At 37.6% G+C, this 16,511-nt stretch overlaps 1 protein-coding gene across 1 annotated transcript in view; it reads left to right on the forward strand.

Moving 5' to 3' along the window:
* The window catches only part of NKCC (sodium potassium chloride cotransporter), a 154,398-nt gene that overhangs the window by 70,536 nt on the left and 67,351 nt on the right, over positions 1-16,511 (forward strand). The window contains exons 3-5 of the mRNA XM_081733432.1: positions 2,524-2,619; positions 11,601-11,854; positions 13,612-13,735. Coding sequence (XP_081589558.1) covers positions 2,524-2,619; positions 11,601-11,854; positions 13,612-13,735 — 474 coding nt within the window. The remainder of the gene's footprint in view (positions 1-2,523; positions 2,620-11,600; positions 11,855-13,611; positions 13,736-16,511) is intronic.

The raw sequence follows: 16,511 nt of genomic DNA on the forward strand, positions 1-16,511 counted from the left end.
GGTCTTGGTCTTGCAGGTATGGTCTTGGTCTTGGTCTTGCATCGGGATTCCTGGTCTTGGTCTTGGTCTTGGTCTTGGTCTTGCATGCAAGACTCTTGCAAAAACTGCAAGACCAAGACTCTTGCGCTCATCACTATTTGCTATCAATTTTTCACGTGTCTGGTGATAAGTTTCGACCAATATTATAATTATTAATATATATATATATATTTAGTCGTGCTAGAAGTTCTGTCCTTTATTCAAATAGGCAAAGCGAAACCAAATTTTGTAGTACACTGAATCCTTTATTGCTACGTGTACTTTAGTACCAAAGAAACGGAAAAATCACTATTCTATTCAAAATAGCCTCCGTTGGCCTTCGCCCACATCTTCAATTATTGCGGCCAGTCGTCAATTCCTGCACGCACCATATCTTGAGGTACGAAAATGATTGCTTTTACTAAATCTGTCTTAAGCAACTCAATATTGCGGTGAGATTTCTTGCAGGCCTTCTTCTCTAAGTAGTCTCAAAGGCGGTAATCCATCGGATTGTGATCCGGGCTTCCAGAAGGCCAATCCTCAGCAGCTATGAAGTGGGGAACAGTTTTGGCTAAGCACTGCTGGTTCATCTTCTCTTATGTGCCAGCGCAGAGTCTTGCTGAAAAACAGAGCGCCAAAAAAACAGAGTGTGATTCAATGGTTTCAATACCTTCTTCAAAACATCATTCTGGTAATTTGCTGGCTTAGTCTTGGCTCCCTGTTTGCAAAAGTACAACTGGGTGACACAGTCGTAAGACACGCGTCACCAATCCATCACGGAAGCTGGGTGGTGGCCTTTTTGGACGCTAAGAATTTGTTCGGCAGCTTCCCGAGAACTGTGGGCATAATTCTGTCATTTTGATGGTTGAATATTTCTCGTACGGTGAATATTTTTCTTCGGTGAAGAGAATTCCCTTGTTTCCCGTTCGCGTACCGCTGGAGTAACCCCTTGGATCTTGTGGTCCATTTTTTTTTTTTTAGCCGGTGTCAGTTGTTGTGTGGTTCTTCTGTAAGTCCCAAGTTTAAAAGGACCTGTATGATTATGCGGGGACAGCGTTCTCTTCGGTATATCCATCTCCCGCGCCATGATTTTCTGTTTCAAAGAGCATTTCAACGAATTCGCACAGCTACGGCTTTCACAGTTACTGGTGTCCTTGAAGTGTGTTGGTGGCCACTTTTTGCTCTGTCATCGATCGAGGAAGTGTCGTTGAACCGTTTGGTGTACTAATATACAAGTTTTTTTTGCGTAATTTGCAAAAGCTTTAGAAGATTCAAAATCTCTACCGGCGACTTGTTGCACTTATGCAACGCGATCACAGCGATACGATGTTAAGTGGACAAGTGAACGATACAAACTGGGGACTGGTTTGCACTACAGGCTCGGCACGATGTTGGGTAAACAAAGCTGGTCGCGAACGTTGTCAAAGTGGTCTTGTGGCGCTAATGAACTTAGGGACAGAACTTATGGCACGACTGGGTATATGAAAGCGCTTAATTAAAAAATGCCCAAAGATTAGGTACATACGTATATACCAGACAATAGAAGTCATTAAGCAGAGCAAATTATTATGGGTGAATGTACATTCTCATGAGTAGTTTTTGAGAAAAATGATATTCTAAAACTTAAAAAAATAATGTTGTTTGATACAAGGCCAATTATGTAGGAGGGGGTGCGGTGGCTCAGTGGTAGAGCGTTCACCTTCGCTGCTTGGGATCCTTGGTTCGATCCCAGCTCGCATCATGTGGACTTTGTGGTGGACAAACACCGTGCTCGTGGGTTTTCTCGGAGTTCCCTCGTTTCCTCCCACTTTCTTCATTCCACCATTTCATTCATTTCTCATAATCACCGTCTCCTTTAACCTAACCGGCATAACTGTGGGACGTTAAACTTTAAGATTTAATTTCATTTGATTTCCAATTATGTAGGATGTAAGTCAAAAGATTACTTTACTCTCCTTGTAGAAAAAATGTGAATATAGCTATCATTGCTACAATATCTGATCCCTTCACATCTTCGTCATCATCATCATCATCATAGGTATTTTGCCCTTATTGGCAGGTCACTTACTCTGCTGCATGGTCCTCCGCTAACCTTTCTATCCCTACTCTCATATAAGTCTTCAACGTATTCTTTCCACCTTCCTATGACCTCACTTCTCTCGCTGACTACCTTCCCATTCTTATTTTCTACTGCCATCATAATACCCCTTTGTTTCCTCTGAAATTCCATAGATTTTACCTCCTTGTACATTTCATCATATTTCCCAACTCTTTCTAATTCTTCTATGTTCTCGCATTTTCTTTTGTAAAACTCTTCCCTCTTTCTGTTTCCCTTCGTAATTCATTATTTAATTTTCTGTACATCTTTCTCCCCTCTTCTGTATCAACCTGTTTCCACGTCTTCCTCTCCCTCTAACTATAGTGAATTTGATTTTTAATAATTTGATTAATCGATTGCATAAAATTGATAACTAGTATTCTCCCTACTGTTTTTTTTCCTTTCAGTTCAATCATTGATAATCATAGGAATATCGGCCATTGTGACAGTGGTTACAACTCTCTCTTTGTCGGCCATTAGCACGAATGGCGAAGTCAAAGGAGGTAAGTAAGAAAGTGTGCAATAACAGCTTACGGTCTCAACTAATAACTTTTTCCAAAGGGACCCACTTACAGACGAGTTATAAGCGTATAAAAAGATGCAAAGGTGGTTGGCTGTAAGGACGACCTAAAACATGTAGGATCTCTGACAAATTTCATAAAGAAAGAAAAAATAATATCGACCAGTAATGAGATCTTCAATAATGGGAAAATTTCTTCCTTCATTAATTTTAACAAATACTTATTATAAGAACAAAGTACATTTAATAAACGTTTAACGTCAAATTAACGTTCAACATATTAAGCCTTAACCTGAAATTAACGTTTAACAGCAAATGTATAATCTCAAATCAACGTTTAACAAGTTAAACTTTAACTTCAAGGTAACGTTCAATAGATAAACGTTTAACCTCAGGTAAATGTTAAACTCAAGTTAACGTTTACTACGTTAACTTTTAACCTCACATTAACGTCTAATAGGTAAACGTTTAACCTCAAATTAACGTTCAACAAGTAAACATTTAACCTCAAATTAAGGTTTAACAGTTTTGTTCCATTTATTTTATCGTTATTCTTGGTGTAAATAGCAAGTAATAAATGTTATGCAAAAATCTGAGTGAAAGAAGTTTAAACCTCAGCTTTGACGGGAAACAACTCGTGAACCAAAGGTGAGTACAGAAAAATATTTCACATGCGTACTAAGTCAAGTATATCCCCATAGTTTGAACAAGATCTAATGAGTTTTATAGGCCGTGTACGATACACGTATACAAGATATGTCCCAAAAGTCTCAAAATATATTTTTTGCCGCGCCCGTGCAGGTCACAGCACGTTCGAATGTGTTGAATTAGGTGGGCGGGCCTCTTAGTTTTGCAGCAGGAACACTGATTTAATGTACCCCTGTTTTGAGCCACGTCATGACGGATATTTTCGAACAACGGTGGGCGATAAAATTCTGCACAAAACTCGATAAAACCGCTGCAGAAACTCACAAACTGCTGCAGAAAATGGCCATCTGCGTGCGAAAAGACATCACCGCTACCTTGCTGCTTCATCACTACAATGCGCCCAGCCACACGTCACTGCGCGTACGTGAGTTCCTGCCGGACATAACGTGACAAAGCTGCCGCAACCACCCTACAGTCCCGACCTCGCTAGGGCCGATTTCGTTTTGTTCTTCAAGATCAAGAAAGTACTCAAAGAACACCGTTTTAATGGCATTGAGGTTATACAAGCAGCTTTGACAACTGCTTTAAAAGAGACTCCCGTCGAGGCCTTCCAGGGGCGTGTATCAGGCATGAGAGATTCGGTGGAAAAATATGTGTAGATGATCACTACTTTGAAGAATATTAACCCTCTATTCAGCTCTTGTTAATAAATCTTGTTTTAAAATATATTTCAAGACTTTTGAGACGCACCTTATTTACTGTAAAAAAAAAAAAAATCAAATGGACGAGAAACTAAGAAAATTAATTGTACAAACGACCTATTATTCAAATTTAGATATTTACAATTATTTTGGTTTATTTACTTTAAATCAAAAGAGAAAAATGAAATGAAATCTTTAAGTTTAACGTCCCACGTAATGCCAGTTAGGCTAAAGAAGACGGTGATAATGGGAAATGAGTGAAATGGTGGAATGAAGAAAGTGGGAGGAAACGGGAGAACCCCGAGCACGGTGTTTGCCCACCACAAAGTACATACGGCGCGAGCTGGGATCGAACCAGGGACCCCAAGCACCGGAGGTGAACGCTCTACCACTTTTTTTTAACTAACTTTTTTTTATTTAGATGCAAAAAAGTATTATACATTGGAATACGTAACAATTTTTTTCCAAAAAGGATAACATATACTGTATTATTAACAAATAACAAGGAATCAAATCACAACCAGCAGAAACATAAAAAAAAGAAAAAGAAAAAGAAAAGAAAACATTAGTAATACAAAAATTATGAATACATCATTGTTAATTTTTCATCAACAACAGCTAAATAATTCGAGAACTGTTTTCGTTTAATAGTTTCAGTTATTTTCCATCGTTCTTTCAACAGGTGAAAATAATAGTCTGCAAGGGTTGGCGTTTGACTGAATCAAATATTCCACAGTTACACCACACAACCAAATTACACTATTTTGTTTGTAATGAGGATAATATGAAAAATCAGGAAATAAAATCATTAGCGGGGAAATATCCTGGATCCCACAACGAACGAGAATACACATGATACGTGCGAACGTCAACCATATGTCGTGCACCAAATCACAAGTTGAAAGCCGATGTTGTAAAGTATCGTCTCTACTACAATGCGAACATGTTCCGTTAGACATCAGCTTAATTTTCTGTAACTTTATATTAGTTGGTATGACGTCATGTACAATTCGATACCACACAGAGCGTTGATTGACATTTAGGACTGTGTTATTGATATTTTTCCAGATCATATCCCAATTATAGTTAGGAAAGTTGTCTTTTCGTTCAATAGTAACATTTTGTTTACACTGATATGAGCTGTACAAAAGTTTAATATTCTGGTGTTTGGGAGTATCTAAGTCTAGAACCATGTAACTAGAATTCAAGAGTACATCATACAAATATTTTACAGTGTTTGAAAGAATAGACATATTAAGAGGAGGGGTGATTGCCGTGGCCTGTACCCAATAGAGACCCCAGATTTTAGCAAAACTGGGTGTATGTAATTGTATCTTGTACATCCAATTAATCAAATATAAAACAGTGCTTTTGCAATATATATCCACCATGTTGAGACCTCCAGCATTTTTAGATTGAGTAAGTACATACATGGGTGTTTTAAAAATGTTACCTCTCCAAACAAACCAATAAACTGCAGCTTGCATAGAGCGGGCAATTCGACTTGGCAACGGTAAAACAGGACTTAAATACCAAAGGTGAGATGTAATATATGTATTAACAATCCAAGTTCTTTGTTCAAGACAGTAGCCACGAAATTTCCATGATTGACATAAACCTTTCACCTTCTGGAGGGCTAGAGCCCAATTTTCTAAAATCATTTGTTGGACCGTGCAATAAAAATAGACACCTAAAATTTTTATCCTATCAACATGGAGAATAGGAAAAGTAATCATCTGAAAATCCCAAGTACCAAATGCAAGCAATTTTGTTTTCTGAAAATTTATGCATGCCCCACTAGATTGTCCAATATTTTGTATGACATGAAGAACTTGATTAAGTTGAGCTTCATCTCGTACTAAAACAGAAAGATCATCAGCATAGGAACGCACTGTAAGGTGGAGATCAGCAAAGGAAATACCTATTTGCATAGCATGTAATTCACAAATCAATGGTGAAATGTAAATATTAAAAAGAGACATTGAAATCGGACACCCCTATCTAATAGATCTATTGATTGTTATAAAAGGTGTTAAATAACCATTTACCTGGATTTTAGATCTCGCAAACATGTACAAAATTTTCACTTGATTAATTACAGCAGGATGAAATCCAAATTTTTCCATTACTTGATATAAATACCCATGGTTAACCAAATCAAATGCTGTCCTTAAATCTATAGATAGAAGGCCACCTTTACATTTGGTGTAATCAAAATATGCCACAGCATCGCGAAGATCCATCAATACATCAAGAAGTTTATTACCTTCTAGAAATCCTGATTGCATTGGGTGGAGAATGCTTGAGAGCACTGTTTTTAACCTATTGAAAAAGCATTTTGCTACTATTTTATAGTCAACATTTAACATAGTTAACGCCCTATAATGCTTAAGACAAGTAGGATTTGGTAACTTTGGTACTAATATAATGACACCTGTAGCAAAGGATTCACTAATTACACCATGATGCAATATTTCATTGACAATAGTAGTAAACTCATCTGCTATAATAGGAAACACCTTTTGATAAAATTCTGCTACTAATCCATCAATTCCAGGAGTTTTATAACGCTGAAAACTGAGTATTACATCATGGATCTCATTTTTGGTATATGGTTGCATTAACATGTCGTTATAATCAGATGTCACTGTATAACCTGGCAGAGGCGTAAATTGCCAAACAGGAGTCGTGTTCTGTGATACATTATACAACTCTTGGTATGTATTATGAATGTGAGCTCTAATTTCACTCGGATTGGTTAGTACTTGCTGAGTATTAGAGGTTAATCTTGAAATTAAAGCTCGATTTTTACGTTTCTTTGTATGAATTAGATGGTATAACGTCATACGCTCGTTTTCTACCACAGTGTTATCTTTACAATAGAAACGAAAGTTTTCAGTACATTCTCTCTGCAAATGTAAAATTTTACCTTTATAATACTGCATATCTCGGTACGATATTGGGGAAGTAGACGATAAACCACTAACAGATTGTAAACATTTCATATAAAATTGCATCATATGGTTACTATTGGCATTCCTATCTCGAAAGTGATCGATATATAGCCATTTGATTTTAGGTTTCACATATTGCTCCCACCATTTGAGGCGTGTGGTGTACCTGTGGCGGTGGTGAAGCCAGACTGACCAGTGCCGATGAAACTGGTTAAGAAAATAAGGATCATTTAGACCAAGGGGGGACATTTTCCAGTAGGATCGTCCCCAGACACAGTACGGCGAACCAATATTAAATTCTAGAACTAGACCTAAATGATCAGTAAACGGGGCTAAACAGACATCATATTTAACAATCAATTTAACCAAGTCTGGATTACAATAGCAACGGTCAATTCTGGACGCCGCATTACTGCGCACGTAAGTAAAGATATGGTCCTTTTTACAGTAGATAGCAGTATCAACCAGCCTATATTGAGAAACAAAAAATTGCAGTGCAGGACTATATGATGGTGTCCCGACACAATCATTAGCTCGAAGTACACAATTAAAATCGCCCATGAGCATAATGTTATTAAAAGGTTCAGAAAGCAAATACAACAAATCTTCAGAATATAAGATCTCTCTACCCGTCTTTCCTTGATGCCCCGAATTCCCATATATATTGACAATTACAGTGTTTTTCCAATACAACGCTATCCCTCTGCCATCCACCAACATTTTAAGGGAATCAATTTGTATTCCTTCTTTCACTAATATAGCAGTTCCAAAACCATGTACACCAATATTAACATGACTCTTATAACCAGAGATGGAACAGTGTTCATCGGAGATTATTTCCTGAAGACATATAAAATCTGCGTCATAATCATAAACAAATTTTTTAAACAATTCTTTTTTAACACTATTTTGCATACGGTTTACATTGAGTGAAACAATACGTGTAATGTACAGTGTTATAAGTAAGAAAACAAAAAAGCAAATGCAAGATTGGAACATATCGACGTATTACTATAAACAGAAGACGAGAACGTCAATATAGTCACACTGACAACAAAAAAGCGAAAAAAGTGTTTACAAATCTTGAAGGTCAGTGAGCACACCTGAGGCAGTATCGTCGTGACGTAAACATTCAGTTATTGAAGCACCACGCCTTTTCTTCTTTCGAGTTGTTATGACATTCACAGGTTGTGAATAGGAACCACGTGAGCCTCGTTTCTTTCGTGAACGTAATTCCCTTGTATCAGGAATGTCTGTTGTTTCACTTTCCAGGTCAAGGTCACTACCTTCTGTATCTGAAGTAGGTGCAATGAATTCCATATCAGTTTTTTGTTTCACAGCTTGGAGGGAGCTCTCAGTACCAACAGGCTGTTTACCAGGGAGACAAGACGGAGTATCGATATTATCTACACTTGCAAGGTCATTAACATTAACACTAGGTGTATGTGTTTCTTCAGCTGCATTGTTGATAAGGCCAGATGGGGAATCAGAGTTGTCATCCGTATGAGCAGCAATCGTAGTAGAGGTGTCAGTTATTGATGCTGAACTGTTTGGTTGTAATTGCACATGTTGTTCACAAGGTTTTTTTGGAATAGTGCCGAGAGATGACATTTGTAAAGGCAGTGGCGGTGCGCTAGATGCGGGGCGGAGTGGGGGGAAAAACTCGGTAAATCGAATGTCAGACGTTTGAGACGTATGGGGGCCATTCAGTTCTTGTCTTCTTTTCTTATCACAGTCACTAAGTCGGTGAGTTAATGATCGACAGAAAAAACACATTACAGGCTGGCCTTCATATGATATGAAGCCACGAAAGCCGTTAAAGAGTAAACGTGAAGGAATAGGTTTTTTAAGGACAATGTTCACAGTTCGTATTCCATTGGACACTGCAAGGGGATAATTTTGAGACCATGTCTCATTGGTTATATTTTTCACTGTTCTATATTCAGTCAGAATTTGCACAATAACATTATTATCTAGTTGAATAGGTAAATTAAAGACTCTTACCCTGGTAATATTTTCCATTGCGTTGACAAGTTGGACAAAAGAGGTACTACCGTCACTATGTTTAAATGGTACCGTAGGTTCGAGCTTACTTAACACTTTTTCAAAAATGGCATCAGTATTAAAAGTCACAAACACAGCATATTCATCAGAGTGAAGTTGGAGCGCAATAATGTCATGGCAGTCCTCTTTAAATAAACTTTCAATCCATTTATGAATAGCGATGGGTGACGGGCGATTATTACGTTTTTCCTTGTCAAATACACATTTGATGGTATTTTTTCTAACGAGCTGAGACATCGTAATATTTTACAATATATAGTCACTTACACAAATAAACCACACGTAGTGGTAAAGCTAAGCACGTCAAACTGCGAACAAACACTGCACCGGACAACACGTCCTACCGCTAGCACAGTTTAACAGCAACCCCACTGAGCCACCGCGCCCCCTAAATCAAAAAAGAAAAAGGACACGCATCGTATAAACTAAAGTACGTAGCTCTCCTGTATTTTGCAAAGAATGTTAAAATAAATAATAAAAAAAGAAACATAAACTGAAAAATAACTTCCTTCTTGCACTAGCGAATCCACCGGCAGGGCAGCACAGTCTCCTCGAAAGGCTACCTCTTTTTAGGCCTATGTATAAAATATTCTACTATTATATTCTGATTTGATATAGGGAGTACGGTGGCGTAGTGGTAGAGCGCTTACCTCTTATTCCTGGGGTCCCTGGTTCAATCCTCAGCCAGATAAATTTGCGGTGGACAACATCGTATCCATGGGTTTTCTCGGGGTTTTCCCATTTTCTTCCACTTTCTCATTCCAACAATTCTTGCATCATCATTCAATTGCCTTAATAATCTCCCTTAGCATAAAGGGAGTAATCGCGGGACGTTAAACTGAAAGATTTCATTTCATTTCATTTGATATAAATATCCTTAATTCAAAGCTATACTAATAGTCCAGGAGGTCCTCCGCCTTCTTCGAACGACACTTTGGGAACCGCTAGTGCCTTCTTGCATCTTAATAATAATAATAATAATAATAATAATAATAATAATAATAATAATAATAATAATAATAATAATAATAATAAAATATGAGTCTCTGTCTGGCATCAGCTTTTTGCATAAAAGGAAGTCACTCAGAGCCATCAATGTTTGGACACAAATCAAATCGTACGAAGCCAATTCATTGACTTTCGGCTTTTGGGGAATTTTTCGAGGCCGTCGAAATCTTCCTATTTTTGACTTTTTCTTAAGGTGGATTATTAGGTGTTCTCGGTGGTATGCTAAACTCTGCTTGAATAGTGCGGCGTTGCCAGATAATGTCCAGTGTTTACTGATGTCAGATAATGAAGGAAGTAATCGTGGAATTCTGCTTGAATACTTACTGCAGAAATTTATTTTCGACTCTTATCGCAATTCACAGCAAAGTTCCGCTTCTCGAACTGGAAAGCTAGAATCCAGGAATTTTCTTATTGTGACTACCACAGTAAACGTACAAATTTGGCAACAACGTATTATGGCGTTCTGCGCTACTTTCTTCTCAAAATCTATTTTCTTAAATGTAAATTAATATATAAATAAAATGTGAAACATAACACGAAAAACGGTCAAACAATATATCTATTTTGTAATAAGATCGTTACCTTAAAGTACTTTACACATACAAATAAACATTTCATAAAACATTTCATAAGTACTTCTAGAAAGATCTAACAGTAAGTGCCATCTTGTGTGCTCATTTTAAAATAAATCAAATATTTTCTTTTATTTATCTTTTTCAATATCAGAAGACATAATCAAATGAATCAGTATCTTGTGTTGTAGCTGAAATATAACTTTATCTTACAGTAATAATGTTATTCTACAACAGAAAATATGAACCTCAAGAACCTTCAGTGTTGCCATCCATAGACATTTCATTATCTCCTTTTGCTTATGAATAAACAAGCAAAAGAAAAATGACAAATTTTGTATTATTTTTAGTAAGGTAGGCTCTTAAGAACGCCTGGCCTATCTGCAACAAACATTACGTTTTAATTTTGCAGTCTTACCTAGAAACAAAAGGTAAATATCCGGGTAATTCAATGGTTGTAAAGGAAATTCCTTTTTTTTTTTTTTTTTAAATCCAGATTCTGAATTAAAGCTAGGAAAATTTTGGGTGCTCACGGGTATCATTTCATAATATAATTTCTTAATATCATTACTTCGGAATTCTATTGGAATACGAATAAATTTTGAAAGACTAAAATAGTTTTGGTCCAACCATGGTGGATTTTTAGAAAGCTTACATCTCAGTGGATAGTTTAATACTGAAAATTTTTGAATGTGGACAGACATGGGGTTACATGTGTCGATGAAGTTTCAAGGGAAATGATATAAAGGATATTCAGGAATATAATTTTCTCCATACACTTGTACTAAGCAGCCTTATTAGGTATCATTTCCAGTAGTTTGCATATAGTTTATGATTTATTGCATGATTTATGATGATATAAAAGACTGTTCACTGTGTATCAGGAATGATACACAAGGCGTGGACGGAACACACCGTGTGTATCACCTGTGATACACATGGCGATCAATGTGTTAAATAAATAATTTTCCTTTTCTATATTAACTTATACTTTTTATTTTTTTCTACCTTTGACAGGAGGAATTTACTACATTATTTCTCGATCTCTGGGTCCGGAGTTCGGAGCCTCTGTGGGCGTTATCTTCGCGATTGCAAATGCTGTTGCAGCATCCATGAATACTATTGGCTTTTGTGAATCTCTGAACGATCTCCTAAGAAGCCAAGGATTGAAGATCATCGATAACTCAGTCAATGACATCAGGATTGTTGGTGTCATTGCTATACTCATCATGATCATTATCTGTGCTGTAGGCATGGAATGGGAATCCAAGGTATGCAAAATTTCGCCTAATTAAAATTTGTAATTTTTAGGTTCATGTACTTCAGTTACTATTGTACTATATGGTTGAAAAAGTTGGGCGTTAACACTCGAAGCAACTTACTGCTCAGAACGATTCAACAAAAGATGCACATTACCGAATAGAATGCGGATGAATATTATAATCGTGTGAAAATTACAAGACATTAGAGCTTCATACTAGAGTCTAACTCCTACTTGTCGCTCCCTAATCTGACTAATATCTCAGACCTGTTTATTCACATATATTCAGAGAGAGATAAGCTAAGTATAAAGGTCGGCACACACTTCCGAAAACACAAGAAACAATAATGTACAGTTATTCCTCCCCGAATTTCCAGAACGTGTGAGGGCGAAAACTGCACAATTTTTCCTCTTCCAATTAGACTGTTCAGGCCGATTTGATGAAGCGAAATTCGATTCTGAGTAACTGTGCAGGTCCGGCCGGAGCGTTGTTAGGATCTCCTCTTCAGTAACTCGCTACACACGTTCCAAAAATCCAAAGAGGAATAACCGCACAGTTATTCAGAATCGAATTTGGCTACGATCAAACCGGCCTGAATAATCCAACTAGAAGTGAAAAAAACTACGCAGTTTTTGTCCACGTATAGCTATGTTCCGGAATCTGGAGCTGTACAGTTATTTCTCTCCGGATTTCCGCAACGTCTGTGTGGCAACTTGCGAAGAGAAAAAAGTAGGCAGTACCTAGGTATTTCCCATACCATACACGTTCAGGAAAACCGGAGAGGACTAACTGCACAGTTATCCTCTACGAATTTCCTGAAGGTGTGTGGGAAGAATCTTTTTTGATCGAATTCAGAAATCCTCAAGGGAATAACTGTACAGTTATTCAGAATCGAATTTCGTTACGATCAAATCGGTCTGAATAGTCCAACTTGAAGAAGGAACGATTCTTCTTCCGATTTCCTCAACGTGCAAAGAGAAGAAATTGCTCAGTTTTTGGCCACATACGTACCAAGTCTGATAAGGTGCGCTCACTAATCATATTGAGGTTCCAGCATGCCCTAACTCAAGTTATAGTTCGCTGTCATTTTATGTGGCTCTCGCTGAGTTATTGAGCTCGAGCCCGAGCCCGTGTACCTTGCTTCTGAACTTGGATTTCTTTGGTTAACAGTTGGTGAGGAAAAGTAACTTTCAAGGATTGTTAACGGCAGACATGTCAAAGTCAGCATTTGAAGTGGGCCAAATTATCATATCTACAGAATAGTGTGGGTTACAAGCAAATAATAATAATAAGACGAACATAAATAAATAAATAAAATCTTACCTACTGCTGTATTTCTTTTTTTTTAAAAAATGAACAGACATAAGGAAATTCGGGTAGTAGATTGATACTTGTTGTTTCTATCTGAACACCGGCATACTTTTCCTCCAACCAGCTGTCGATGTCTGGAGATATGTTGTTCACACTAGGAACAGAGGTTACATGAATGTTTTTGTTAAATTGGATCTCGCTACTATATGATATACTGGCATTTTGGTTATATATGCACCAGTATCATCTTAATAGGTAACATAGCTCTCGTACGGATTAAATTTTTAGGTTTAGAAAAACATTCCTTGTTCTCGTCTTTCTCAAAAAATACCCAAAAGAGTTTACACCCACCTATAGGATGTATTGATTGGTATGTATGTATCTTGTCTTTGGAAACTTTTATCCCATTTAACGTTAACAATATTAAAATAATGAGATTTTTATATGTTCTCTAGGCTCAAAACCTACTGGTTGTCGTGATCATCGGCGCCATGTTGGATTTTATGATTGGAGCAGCCATTGGCCCACGTGGTGCGTCAAAAGAAGAACAAATAGCGAAAGGATTCGTTGGATTGAGCGGTAAATAGACAAATTCAACTCATTATATAGGCTTCTGTAAAGATTTTATCTTTTAGGGTAGAGCTGAAACATGGTACACGGAAGTTTGGACTTTTTCATCACTTTTTTTAAAATGTAAGTTTCCTCTTCTATACAATACTAATAAACATTACAGGTAAAATATAAGTTCCTTAAAAAAACTTGGTGATTTGCTGGTGAATTAGTAGGAGTCCAATGAGCATGCGTCTTAGTGCGGTAGGAAATAAGGCACTTTGGGGTGAAGATGTTTGCAGGTTCTTCTCAATGACCAGAGTCTTAAAGAGTTTAGGATGGGTTCCTCTCAATGACCAGGCATCTTAGAGAGTAGTGGATGATTAGTCGGTGGTGATTGATGCCTTCTGAGGTGTTCCATGTTCTTTTATCCAGAAATGTTGCTGACTACTTGAATCTACGTCACTTACCAACCGTTGGCGATGGTTGACGACTCTCCTTTGTGGCTGCCGTCTGAAATGTGTTTACAGCCAGCATGTGGTATTGAGAGCACTTGGAACCTTGCAATATATACAAAGGCTGGGTAAAAAAGTAAAATCAGTATTGTTGTAATTCGTATATGGCTTTTATGCACAGAATAACACTGTTACATTCCTTGACTGTAGCCGCCTTCCATCTCTATCACCTTCTGCCATACTTGTGGAAGGTGTCGTACACCGATAGCATGCCAATTTTTGTCAATATCCCATAAGGACAATCATATGACACAGATGATGGCATCTGTTGTGGATTTAATGCCTCCCGCGAAGTGGTTCCTTCATATTTTTACATGTTAATGGAAAGGTCGTCACGAAGTCCCTGAAAATATTGTTATACACTGTGTCCACGTGCCACTTCAACCTAGATCCATGCACTTTGTTCGTTTTTCCGAAACATACTGTTATGGCCCTTCCACTTTGTTCCTTTGCTGTAAGGCACTGTTGCTTTTCACTGAGCAACACAGTTTTGTTACCACTAGCTACACTTTATCACCGCACATTCGTTTATCAGCTACAGAATTCTTGTAGTGATAAGACACAGCTTCTGACGTGAGAACACTGTTGCCACATCTTTTAATCCAACCTATGCATGCACCTATAATATAGAAGACTAATCCTAACATAAAGCTTTAGATGCACAAGCAGATTTATCTTAAAGTCAGAAAACACAAATTACTTTCTTCAAAATTCTCCAGTAGGACAAAATTCAGTTCCTCTTATTGTCACAATGATTACTATTTTGTTTTAATGGACTAAAATTGATATAATAAAAAATAGTTCAGGGTGGACCAAAAGTGTTTCTAGTTAAACAGGTACTTTGATTAGTGCATTAATTTTGAATGTAAGTTACATGTTTATGCATGCACATATAGTTTTATCAATATAACATGAACACCTGGAAAAGTGGAACTTAACAAATTAATATAGCTTGGTTATACTGGATTTGAGTTTACTATCCCGTATAGAACCGAAGCTACATGAGACATGGACCGACTGCTCAACGTGAGATCTGAACCACGTGAGCTCTCACCGTGTGGGAGGAAAGTTGAGTACACTAACGTTATATACCGACAAGGGAGTTCGAAATTAATATGGCGTTGGATTACCTTTCGTCCTTAAAAGAGCTCTAATGTTACATGAAACGCAGACATGAAGGTCGTGAATGATAGCAAGTGAAATATGTTACCATTCCACGTTCATGTATCACACAGTTCCGTAAAAGAGGATGGAGGCGGATAGGATTCGTGTCTTCAAAACGGATGATACATATTCAATTATATTTAGGTCCGGAGTTTAGGTGGGCCAGGGGAGATGTTCAACTTCATGTTCATCAAACAACACTGAAAGAGCTAAAACTATGTGAATAGATGGATTGTCATCCTGTAGTATGACGCAATTGTGCGGAAACAACACCTGGATCATAGAGTGCACATGGTTCCCTGAATTACACGATCACGGGCAGAGATACAACCAATAAGTAACTGCATAGGACTCACTAAAAACGAGGATATTACAGCCTACTACGTCACACAGTATCCTCCATATTTCACGGTTGGGTGAAGACTAACAACACATAAGCTTCTTTGGTTGCTAGCCGCACACAAACGCAACTGGTGGTTAGAAATAAGTTGAAGGATGATCCACCTTACCTAATCACACATTTCCAGTCATGAGCGGTCAACGTTGCGTGTTCGCGTCATAACTATCGTCGAACTAAAGAGTGACGATCTCTTATCAGCACTTTTTCCCCTGCAACCCGACCCAGTATGTCCATCTCATGTAAATGAAAACTTCTCTTACCAAAATAATACACTTATTTATTAAAACTACAATCATGTTTAACAATTTGAATTTACGAATGAAAGGTGCTTGGTATCAGAGTCGAAGCAGGTGGCCAGTAAGACATTATAAACAACAGGTGGCTTTTAAAAACATGTGATTAGAAAACGGATGTATTTATAACAACATGTGGTTTCCAAACAAACAAGGGAGTGTTGGCCCTATTACATATTCTAGGTCATATATTTACTTTCGTAAAATGTGTTTTTCCATTGTGTGTCTGATGAAGACAATGTTGTGGTGAAATGTAATTATCGACATAGGCTGTGGGAGGTGCTAATTGAGATACCGTCCTTGCTCGGCAATCGCACGACAATTTCGAGTGACAATTCGTAGAATGCTCGGAGAGACCTGTCACTAAGGGTTTCCTTTTGACCATTATTGTTCTATGCCGAATTGGTTTTGCCATGGTATTTGTAGGCTGTCAT

This window comes from Thermobia domestica, chromosome 12 (assembly GCF_964235325.1).
Source record: "Thermobia domestica chromosome 12, izTheDome1.hap1.1, whole genome shotgun sequence".
NCBI lineage: Eukaryota > Metazoa > Arthropoda > Insecta > Zygentoma > Lepismatidae > Thermobia > Thermobia domestica.